At 42.2% G+C, this 12,495-nt stretch overlaps 1 protein-coding gene across 4 annotated transcripts in view; it reads left to right on the forward strand.

Moving 5' to 3' along the window:
- The window catches only part of LOC139376328 (far upstream element-binding protein 3-like), a 63,908-nt gene that overhangs the window by 11,422 nt on the left and 39,991 nt on the right, over positions 1-12,495 (forward strand). For all 4 annotated transcript variants that reach the window (XM_071118723.1, XM_071118725.1, XM_071118724.1 and 1 more), the window contains exons 4-7: positions 525-574; positions 1,854-1,925; positions 2,198-2,255; positions 2,684-2,846. In XM_071118723.1, the coding sequence (XP_070974824.1) occupies positions 525-574; positions 1,854-1,925; positions 2,198-2,255; positions 2,684-2,846 (343 nt within the window). The remainder of the gene's footprint in view (positions 1-524; positions 575-1,853; positions 1,926-2,197; positions 2,256-2,683; positions 2,847-12,495) is intronic.

A 12,495-nucleotide genomic window follows, 5' to 3' on the forward strand; every position in this document is an offset into this window, starting at 1 on the left:
CCAAATTCTATAAAATGATGTTGGAGGCGGCTTATGGTAGAGAAATTAACATTTAATTATCTGGCAACAACTCTGGAGGACATTCCTTCAGTCAGCATGCCAATTGCACGCTCCCTCAACATGACATCTGTGGCATTGTGTTGTGACAACTGCACATTTTAGCCTTTTATTGTCCCCAGCACAAGTTGCACCTGTGTAATGACCGTGATGTTTAATCAGAATCTAGATATGCCACACCTGTCAGGTGGATGGATTATCTTGGCAAAGGAGAAATGTTAACTAACAGGGAGACAAGCAAATTTGTGCACATTTTAGAGAAATTTGTTTTTTTGTGCATATGGAACATTAAAGGCATTTTTTTATTTAATGACACATGGGACCAGCACTTTAGATGTTGCATTTATATTTTTGTTCAGTGTAGTTCACATTGTTGAATGGAGTGATGTAATGTAATAATTTGACATCTGCTGACCTTTTTATTTGATATATTTGGTCTCTTTTCACCCCACCCTTTTGTCATTTAGGGCTGTCATGACAGAAGACTTTAAAGTGCCTGATAGAATGGTTGGATTCAGTAAGTACATGTTATGGGAGGTGTGCTCTGTGGTTTGGGATGGTTTTGTCTTTGTATGCTTTGTTTTGAATTATGTTAAGGATGTATTCATTAGTGTTGTCCCTGACAAAATAAAATGTCAGACCGAGAGTCGTCGTCTTTTGACCAATCGATTGGTGGAAATGTTCAGATGTGTAGACACACTGCGTGCCTGTGTTGTAATAAAATCAACTATATGTACTGAGTTTGTTGTTATGCTTTAAGCACACTGTTTGATTAATTTAGGAGGACACGCAAATTATTTGAGGGAGCCTGAGATAGCCTAACCAGAAGAAAGAAAATCAAAAATTAACATTGTATTTTCAGCTGTTTGAAGCTAGTGTACAAAACCTAAAGTAAAAGATGCAAAAACTAAACTTAAGACCTGGAAACATAGAAATAGCCCACGTAAAACAGATCTACTGTTTCTTAGACTTGCTTGCAATGAGAATGACAGATCTATAACACATATTTCTATATGAATTTGGTCATGCCACCCAAAAAGTTACATATTGCAGCTTTTATTCAATCAGAAATACTATTAAACATCCCCAAATGGGCACATTTATAGACCTACATTTGCGCACAGGTCACAGGTTAGGTAGCTCGGCCCACTTCTAAATGTGTAATCAGGTGCGCGTCCTTACTCAACATTGACAGGAGCGCTCAAAACAAAAGACAAAGAATAAATTGACAACTCGTAAATGGAATGAAATAAACCTAAACTTCTTTCTCACAAGAGTAGCATAGGTTGTGATCTAGTGCAAACAAGGTGTCTACTCTGTGAAAATCAGAATGGTAAACAACTGTAACAATATATTGAATGCATTAACAGAAATTACCCTGTCGGTAAATGTAAGCAATGATATGTAATGAGGAATTGATACACTAACGCTCAAAGTCTAACATTTGTCACAATGAATGTGAATGAAATGGCAGGAGAGAGCTCATTCTGGAGAGAGATTGTGCATCTTAACCACACCCCTTCTTGGACTGTGTCATCTCCCCGCGGCCTCCTCAATGGATTAGTCCACTAAGCCAGGCGCAAATCAGACTGGTGTCATGTGCCATGAAAGAAACCAATCTATTTGCGACTGCTCGACAAATCAAGTACTGTTAAACCATCAGCCTATCGACCAAACAATCAACCAGTCGACTTTAACGGGGTCAGCCCTAGTATTTATTTTGTCCGACACATTACCTGAACTATTTTCTCCTCTCCCATCCCACTTTTATTTTCCTCTCCTCCCATTTATTTTAGTCATAGGCAGAGGAGGAGAACAAATTACAAGAATCCAGCTGGAGTCCGGGTGTAAGATTCAAATTGCGTCTGGTAAGCAGCCATCAATATGTCCCATAATGTCTGACTACACACACTTCCAACCTTCATTTGATATAGTAACCAATATCAGAGTGCTTTTAGTTGAATATCTCAGCAACATATAGTATGAGTGTTGTCAGCTAGCTTGATGCGCTGTCAGCAATGCAAAATTGATTATCATGACTGTTTTTGCTCAATACTGAAGGGGCTCTATCTTGGAAACTTGACTCCTTTAACTGTATGCTGTTCTATACATGATGCTGACTGTCTGTTTGTCATGGTAGAGAGTGGAGGTATGATGGACAGAGCCTGCTCCCTCACTGGAACCCCTGAGAGCATTGAGTGAGTTTCTAGATTGATGGTTGAACGTGTTAAATTCTATAAACTCAGTAGCAGTAAAGAACCGTCGACATCCTTTGTCATTTTGAAAAGAACAATATGTTTCCGTCTTGAGTGTACCCTATTGCATTTAATGGCCCCATATTATGTGGGAAGTCCCCATATTTACGGTCTATAGATGCTCACAGTGTCAACTGTAACCCTGTTGGAATTAGGTAAAAATATATATATTTAACGGTCACTCCACAATACTACAGTTTTGACAAGGCATAATACATTTTTAAAAACCACATTGTGGACCACTCAGATAAAGTCTTGAGACACTGTAGGACAGTCATTGTAGGAAATCAGTACATTATTTCATTGGTTTCGGCGATAATACATTCCAGCATCTATAATTCATTGACATGTAACCATTTACACTCCACCAGGCAGGCCAAGAGAATGCTTGGTCAGATAGTGGAACGCTGTCGGAACGGCCCAGGGTTCCACAGCGAGGCTGAGAGCAACAGCTCAGTCCAAGAGATGCTCATCCCAGCCAGCAAAGTGGGCCTGGTCATTGGAAGGGGAGGGGACACCATTAAGCAACTGCAGGTATGTCTTCCAAGATAAAAAATGACAACTTATTAGGATCTCTGTGGCTATACACCCTCTAGCCTGGCTATTCCCAAACTGGGGTACGCAATGCCGTCGGAGGTACGCCAAATACAAAATGTGGTTCACATTTTCTAACAGATCATTTAGATTTTCCAACGGGCTATACATTTGGGTGATTTTTTTTGTCCCCTTAGTAGCTTTGTTTCACTGCCAGAAATAATATTCAACTATCTAGTATTCAGCGAAATAAAGATTCAATAACAAACACAGGTAGCCTGGTCAAATAATAAACATCCAATCACATGAACCATTACTCTCTTGTGGGAATTCCACTGACGGTCCGTATGTAGCCAAACGTAGCTGCTGCTCATTCAGGCCCACGTCCATAGAGACATATACCAGCTCCACTGGTAGTACTGCTACTGCCAATAGTACTACACCTGCACTGTTTCATGATGCATCAGTGACATGGCAGGAGGTGTTTTGAAACAATTACTGCTTTGCATACAAGCCAGTGAATTATGTGTTACAGCTGGATGAGTCACCAGACGTGGCGGGCCTGGCACAGCACCTGGTATATGTCCGTTATGTTTATGGGGGGTCAATTAAGGAAGACATCCTCTTCTGCAAACCACTGGAAACCAGGACAAAAGGAGACTATATTTTTAAAGTACTGGACAGCTTTGTGACATCGAATGGACTTTGGTGGTTAAGATGTGTTGGTATCTGTACTGATGGCGCAAAAGCCATGACAGGGAGACATAGTGGAGTGGTAATGCGCGTGCAAGCAGTTGCTCCCGACGCCACTTGGGTACTCTGCAGCATCCACCGAGAGGCTCTTGCTGCCAATGGAATGCCTGACAGCTTGGAAGACATGTTGGACACTACAGTGAAAATTGTTAACTTTTTTAAAGCAAGTATCCTGAACTCTCCTCTATTTTCTGCATTATGAAATGATATGGGCAGCGTAATGTAACGCTTTTACAATATACCGAAGTGCGCTGGTTATCAAAGTTTTGACATATTTTAAAAAATTGAGAGACGAGCTTAAAGTTTTCTTTACTGACCATAATTTTCACTTGTCTGACCGCTTGCATGATGACGAGTTTCTCACACGACTGGCCTATCCGGGCAATGTTTTTTCTCGCCTGAATGATCTGAATTTAGGATTACAGGGACTCCGCAAGTATATTCAAAATGCAGAATAAAATTGAGGCTATGAGGTTGGAGCTCTTCTCTGTATTGACAAGGACAACACACAGGTCTTTCCACAAACATACAATGGTATGTGCAAGTGAATTCAAGCTTACGGACAATGTTGAATGTGATATAGCGAAGCACTTGAGTGAGCTGGGTGCGCAGTTACGCAGGTACTTTCCCAAAACGAATGACACAAACAACTGGATTTGTTTTCCCTTTCATGTCCTGCCTCCAGTCCACCGATATCGTTGCAACAAGCACTTCTATGAAAATTGAATTTAATCAGAAGCCTCTGACAGATTTCTGGATAGGGCTGTCTAAGAGTATCCTGCCTTTGCAAATTGCGCTGTTAAGACACCCTTTGCAACCACTTACCTATGTGAGAGTAGATTCTCGGTCCTCACCAGCATGAAAAATAAATAATCAAATCACATTTTATTAGTCACATGCGCCGAATACAACAGGTGTACAGTCATGGCCAAAAGTTTTGAGAATTCCACAAATATTAATTTTCACAAAGTCTGCTGCCTCAGTTTGTATGATGGAAATTTGCATATACTCCAGAATGTGATGAAGAGTGATCAGTTGAAATGCAATTATTTGCAAAGTCCCTCTTTGCCATGCAAATGAACTGAATCCCCAAAATACTTTTCCACTGCTTTTCAGCCCTGCCACAAAAGGACCAGCTGACATCATGTCAGTGATTCTCTCGTTAACACAGGTGTGAGTGTTGACGAGGACAAGGCTGGACGAGGACAAGGCTCTGTCATGCTGATTGAGTTCGAATAACAGACTGGAAGCTTCAAAAGTAGGGTGGTGCTTGGAATCATTGTTCTTCCTCTGTCAACAATGGTTACCTGCAAGGAAACACATGTCGTCATCATTGCTTTGCACAAAAAGGGCTTCACAGGATATTGCTGCCAGTTAGATTGCACCTAAATCAACCATTTATCGGATCATCACGATCTTCAAGGAGAGCGGTTCAATTGTTGTGAAGAAGGCTTCAGGGTGCCCAAGAAAGTCCAGCAAGCGTCAGGACCGTCCTAAAGTTGATTCAGCTGCGGGATCGGGGCACCACCAGTACAGAGCACCACTAGTACAGAGCTTGCTCAGGAATGGCAGCAGGCAGGTGTCAGTGCATCTGCACGCACAGTGTGGCGAAGACTTTTGGAGGATGGCCTGGTGTCAAGAATGGCAGCAACAAAGCCACTTCTCTCCAGGAAAAACATCAGGGACAGACTGATATTCTGCAAAAGGTACAGGGATTGGACTGCTGAGGACTGGGGTAAAGTTATTTTCTCTGATGAATCACCTTCACCATCATCAGCCATGAATAAATCAAATCATATCAAATGTATTTATATAGCCCTTCGTACATCAACTGATATCTCAAAGTGCTGTACAGAAACCCAGCCTAAAACCCCAAACAGCAAGCAATGCAGGTGTAGAAGCACAGTGGCTAGGAAAAACTCCCTAGAAAGGCCAGAATCTAGGAAGAAACCTAGAGAGGAACCAGGCTGAGGAGTGGCCAGTTCTCTTCTGGCTGTGCTGGGTGGAGATTATAACAGAACATGGCCAAGATGTTCAAATGTTCATAAATGACCAGCATGGTCAAATAATAATAATCACAGGCAGAACAATTGAAGCTGGAAGAAGTTCTAGTCAGGATTCTAGCAGCCGTATTTAGCACCAACTGAAGTTTATTTAGTGCTTTATCCGGGTAGCTGGAAAGTAGAGCATTGCAGTAGTCTAACCTAGAAGTGACAAAAGCATGGATACATTTTTCTGCATCATTTTTGGACAAAGTTTCTGATTTTTGCAATGTTACGTAGATGGAAAAAAGCTGTCCTTGAAACAGTCTTGATATGTTCTTCAAAAGAGAGATCAAGGTCCAGAGTAACACCGAGGTCCTTCACAGTTTTATTTGAGACGATTGTACAACCATTAAGATTGATTGTCAGATTCAACAGAAGATCTCTTTGTTTCTTGGGACCTAGAACAAGCATCTCTGTTTTGTCTGAGTTTAAAAGTAGAATGTTTGCAGCCATCCACTTCCTTATGTCTGAAACACATGTTTCTAGCGAGGGCAATTTTGGGGCTTCACCATGTTTCATTGAAATGTACAGCTGTGTCATCCGCATAGCAGTGAAAGTTAACAATATGTTTTCGAATAACATCCCCAAGAGGTAAAATATATAGTGAAAACAACAGTGGTCCTAAAACGGAACCTTGAGGAACACCGAAATTTACAGTTGATTTGTCAGAGGACAAACCATTCACAGAGACAAACTGATATCTTTCCGACAGATAAGATCTAAACCAGGCCAGAACTTGTCCGTGTAGACCAATTTGGGTTTCCAATCTCTCCAAAAGAATGTGGTGATCAATGGTATCAAAAGCAGCAGGAAGGTCTAGGAGCACGAGGACAGATGCAGAGCCTCGGTCTGATGCCATTAAAAGGTAATTTACCACCTTCACAAGTGCAGTCTCAGTGCTATGATGGGGTCTAAAACCAGACTGAAGCATTTCGTATACATTGTTTGTCTTCAGGAAGGCAGTGAGTTGCTGCTCAACAGCCTTTTCTAAAAATGTTGAGAATGGTACCAACACATCCTCCGAGAGCATCTTCTCCCAACCATCCAGGAACAGTTTGGTGACGAACAATGCCTTTTCCAGCATGATGGAGCACCTTGCCATAAGACAAAAGTGATAACTAAGTGGCTCGGGGAACAAAACATCAATATTTTGGGTCCATGGCCAGGAAACTCCCCAGACCCATTGAGAACTTGTGGTCAATCCTCAAGAGGCGTGTGGACAAACAAAAACCCACAAATACTGACAAACTCCAAACATTGATTATGCAAGAATGGGCTGCCATCAGTCAGGATGTGGCCCAGAAGTTAAACGACAGCATGCCATGGTGGATTACAGAGGTCTTGAAAAAGAAGGGTCAACACTGCAAATATTGACTCTGCATCAACTTCATGTAATTGTCAATTAAAGACATTGACACTTATGCTTGTAATTATGCTTCAGTATTCCATAGTACCATCTGGCAATATCTAACGAGACTGAAGCAGCAAACTTTGTGGAAATTAATATTTGTGTCATTCTCAAAACTTTTGGGCACGACTGTAGACCTTACAGTGAAATGCTAACTTACGAGCCCCTAACCAACAATGCATTTTCAAAAAATACAGATACAAATAAGAGATATAAAAGTAACAAGTAATTAAGGAGCAGCAGTGAAATAACAACAGCGAGACTATATACGGGGGGGGGGGGGAGTCAATGTGCTTTCGAGGTAGAGTTATTAGTGACTATGCACAGATGACAACAGAGAGTAGCAGTGGTGTGAAGGGTGGTTGAGGGAGGCACTGCACATTGTTTGTTAGCCATTTGACACATATGTTCAGGAGTCTTATGACTTGGGGGTAGAAGCTGTTTAGAAGCCTCTTGGACCTAGACTTCGCTCCGGTACCACTTGCTGTGCGGTAGCAGAGAGATCAGTCTATGACTAGGTTGGCTGGAGTCTTTGACAATTTTATGGGCCTTCCTCTGACACTGCCTGGTATGGAGGTCCTGGATGGCAGGAAGCTTGGCCCCTGTGACGTACTGGGCCCTTCGCACTACCCTCTGTAGTGCCTTGCGGTCAGAGGCCAGGGCAGTTGCCATACCATGCAGTGATGCAACCAGGATGCTCTCGATGATGCAGCTGTAGAACCTTTTGAGGACCCATGCCAAATCTACACGACTGTCATGGTGTGCTTGGACCATGTTAGTTCGTTGGTGACGTGGACACCAAGGAACTTGAAGCTCTCAACCTGCGCCACAGCAGCCCTGTCGATGAGAATGAGGGCTTGCTCGGTCCTCTTTTTCCTGTTGTCCACAATCATCTCCTTTGTCTTGATCACGTTGAGGGAGAGGTTGTTGTCCTGGCACCACAAGGCCAGGTCTCTGACCTCCCTATAGGCTGTCTCGTCGTTGTTGGCGATCAGGCCACTGTTGTATCATCGGCAAACTTAATGATGGTGTTGGAGTCGTGCCTGGCCATGCAGTCATGAGTGAACAGGGAGTACAGGAGGGGACTGAGCATGTACCCCTGAGGGTCCTCTGTGTTGAGGATCAGCATGGCGGATGTTGTTACCTACCCTTACCACCTGGGGGCGGCCCGTAAGGAAGTCCAGGATCCAGTAGAAGAGGGAGGTGTTAAGTCCTCAGAACCTTAGCTTATTGAGGAGCTTTGAGGGTAATATGGTGTTGAACACTGAGCTGTAGTCAAAGAATAGCATTCTCACAGAGGTGTTCCTTTTGTCCAGGTGGAAAAGGGCAGTGTGGAGTGCAATAGAGATTGCATCATCTGTGGATCTGTTGGGGCGGTATGCAAATTGTGGTGGGTTTCTGGGATGATGGTGTTGATGTGTGCCATGTTCAGCCTTTCAAAGCACTTCATGGCTGCAGCCGTGAGTGTTACGGGTTGGTAGTCGTTTAGGCAGGTTACCTTAGTGTTCTTACGCACAGGGACTATTGTGGTCTGCTTGAAACATGTTGGTATTACAGACTCTGACAGGGAGAGGTTGAAAATGTCAGTGGAGACACTTGCCAGTTGGTCAGCGCATGCTCGCAGTACACGTCCTGGTAATCTGTCTGGCCCTACGGCCTTGTGAATGTTGACCTGTTTAAACAAAACACTCACTAAACCCTAAACCTCAACTAAATCTTGTAATGCATAATGTGGAAATTGAGCAAGTTGAAATGACTAAACTGCTTGGAATAACACTAGATTGTAAACTGTCATGGTCAAAACATATTGATGCAGTAGCAGCTAAGATGGGGAGAAGTCTGTCTAATAAAGTGATGCTCTGCCTTAACAACACTATCAACAAAGCAGGTCCTAGCGCCCTAATTTTGTCGCACCTTGACTACTGTTCAGTTGTGTGGTCAGGTGCCACAAAAAAGGACTTGGCTCAGAACAGGGCAGCACGGCTGGCCCTTGGATGTACACAGAGAGCTAATATTAATAATATGCATGTCAATCTCCTGGCTGAAAGTGGAGGAGAGATTGACTTCATCACTACTTTTATTTATGAGAGGTATTGACATGTTGAATGCTCCAAGCTGTCTGTCTGAACTACGGGTACACAGCTCGGACACCCATGCATATCCCTCTTCACAGTCCCCAAGTCCAGAACAGACTATGGGAGGCACGCAGTACTACATAGAGCCATGGAACTCTATTCCACATCACGTAACTGATGCAAGCAGTAAAATTAGATTTAAAAAAAAAAAAAACAGATTTAAAAAAACACCTTATGGAACAGCGGGGACTGTGAAGCAACACAAACATTGGCACAGACATGCATACACACACATGCACGATAACATACGCTCTATACATACACATGGATTTAGTATTGTAGATATGTGGTAGTGGTGGAGATGGGGCGTGTTGTGAAATCTGTGAATGTATTGTAATATTTTAAAACTGTTTAAACTGCCTTAATTTTGCTGGACCCCAGGAAGAGTAGCTGCTGTTTTGGCAGCAGCTAATGGGGATCCGTAATAAATACAAAGGTCTTACTCACATTGGCTGCGGATCACACAGTCTTCTGGAATAGCTGGTGCTCTCATGCATGTTTGTAAGTAGTTTAGCTCGTCTGTTAGTCTCGTGTCACTGGGCAGCTCTCGGCTGTGCTTCCCCTTGTCGCCTGTAATGGTTTGCAAGCCCTGTCACATCCGACCGGCGTCGGAGCCGGTGTAATACGATTCGATCTTAGTCCTGTATTGACGCCTTGCCTGTTTGATGGTTCGTCGGAGGGCGTAGCGGGATTTCTTATAAGCTTCCGGGTTAGAGTCCCTCTCCTTGAAATCAGGCACAGACTGTGTGTGGAAAATTATTTAAGATACAATACATCTCAACATTGCAGAGTTATGTGCATGCTTTCAAGCACACCCTTCTCATTAACCCGTGGTGAGTTATTCACAACTTTCGATTAACAAATATATGTAAGATGGCTAAATAAAGATCAAAATGATTATTGATTATTATATTTGTATTTGTGCCCTGGTCCTATAAGAGCTCTTTGTCACTTCCCATGAGCCGTGTTGTGACGACAACTCACACTCATTCTTATGTTTAATAAATGTATCGTATAGTGTGTGTGTGGCAGGCTTACAATGATGGCAAAAAAACAAAAGAGAGTACTCTGACCCTCGTGCTAGATAGGGTACGCAGCTGGAGGTTGAATATTTGAAGGAGTACTGGACTATAAAAGGTTTGGGAACCACTGCTCTAGCCTACCATACTAATCCTCTATAATAATGCCACAGCTATCCCTATTACTACCATTACTGATGCAGCACTACCAATACCACTACTGCTACTAGGCCTGCACTGCAATTTTTTTCACAACCATAAATACTTCAAGACAAGCAATCACAGTTTCTACAGTCTTTGTAAGTATCAAGTAATTATGATGTTCACTATTTTCCTTTGTTCCCTCGTATGGACAGAAGGCCCACAGGATTGTTGTTTCTCCGTATGCACCCTACTTAACTTCACTCTGCGTCAGTGGTAGGGCTGTTGCAGTGACCGTATTACACCACACCGGCGGTCACGAGTTATGAAGACAGTCTCCATATGACTGTTTAGTCAAGGTAATTAGTCTTCTCCAAGCTCTGATGCTGCTGATGGTCATAGGTAGCCAACCAAACTTGCTAACTACCTGGTTAGAAAATCTAATCAAACACTTCATGAGAGCCCATGAGCTCATGTTGCACAATATTTCTATAGGCTATGCAATTGCGTGAAGGCCTCGTAAAAAGAGTGGGATTGCATCAACTTTCTATAGACTAGGCCTACTATATTTATTTCTCAACTTTCCTAATATTAAACACAATTCTTATCTTTAAGAAGATAAGCGCTTATAATGGAAATAAATAAATAGCCTAATAGTTTATCAACATTTTAAGATAAACGGTCTGATCTGTTGCGTCAGCCACATTGCGTAGAAATGTTTTTTTTTGTGCTAGTGGTTGTATTAATTTGGGATCTATCGCATCCCACAAACCCAGACTATGTTTGGAATATTAAATTTCTCTCATAGAATAGGTCAACATTTGTACTATGGGAGGATAATAAGATTGTCATAGGCTAGTGCTTTTGCTGTTCGTTAGGCCTACTCATCTTGTTGGCTGACAAAGTAAAGGTGGAGACAGTTCTTCCAATATCTTCAATATGCACCTCTGAATTAGATAAGGAAGCACACAGTTGCGTCTCTGTGTCGGTCTTCAGCCTGTTAGAAAGACCCGATCAGGTGATGGAGATGTGAGTGAGAGGTTCTTCGGAACATTCAGCATACGGGGAGAAGGGCACAACGCAGCTCTAGGGGCCAAGGGCACAGCGGCACTGGTCGCAAAAGGCCTGGATTTTTTTAGGATGCGTTACGGCCACACCAAGGGGATGCTGTGAAATTCGAGGCATTATCAAGTGCTTGTCAAATTGTGAATGAGAGACTGATGAAGTGTGTACAGCCTGCACAAAGAAACAAAGCAGAGCTCATGCCTTTCAAGCTACTTTTTTCAAATCATCATTAGTCTCATCATGCAGCCTTTAAAATATATAAAAAATCTAAACATATAGCCCAATGTTTGTAGAACAACTAAAGTTACATTAATAACTCTAAATTAAGCATATAGGAGGACCCATTCCATTGTTAACCACTCAACACAGAATAGCTGCATGTGCTCACTCCCTCAGATTGTGTGGAGAAAATATCCTTTCTATTTTATTCAACTTTGATCAGCTATATTCTTCATACTATAAAATAATGCCACGGGAATTCTAAGCAAATCTTATATGCTAAATGAAATAGTGTAGCCCACAGTATTTGGCATAGCCAGATCAGGACCTAACATAAGGACAAGTCTGCTGTTCTGTTTTCTGAAGTAGACTACATTTTTTTTCATATCGTGTTCCTTTAGACCTGTCTAAAATAAATAATGTATGTATTAGACTTTTTAAAATGTAGATGTTCCAACGGTCTGCATCGATGGCTTGTAGGCTAAGTGTGGAAACCAGGAGATGCTAAATGTGTTTATGTTTATGGTCAGTTACCGTTAGACTGACAGTTATTTGAAGGTTGTTTGGTTCATTCTGTCAGAGAGATCTAAAAGCAGCAGCCTATAGCGAGGGCTCTAGACTAATCTTTTCAAGTTACAAAGACTATTAAAATATTGGCTACCCAAGAAGGTGGTTTGGTTCATTCTGCCAGAGAGATCTAAAAGCAGCAGCCTATAGCGAAGGCTCTAGACTAATCTTTTCAAGTTCCAAAGACTATTAAAATAGGAAACGTTTTTACCATCTCTGCAACAGAAGAGCCTCGCTATTTTGCAAAATGCATTGCATTCCTGTCTAGTCATTTGAACTCTCGAACATAGATTTTCT

Source organism: Oncorhynchus clarkii, chromosome 20 (assembly GCF_045791955.1).
Source record: "Oncorhynchus clarkii lewisi isolate Uvic-CL-2024 chromosome 20, UVic_Ocla_1.0, whole genome shotgun sequence".
Classification (NCBI taxonomy): Eukaryota; Metazoa; Chordata; class Actinopteri; order Salmoniformes; family Salmonidae; genus Oncorhynchus; species Oncorhynchus clarkii.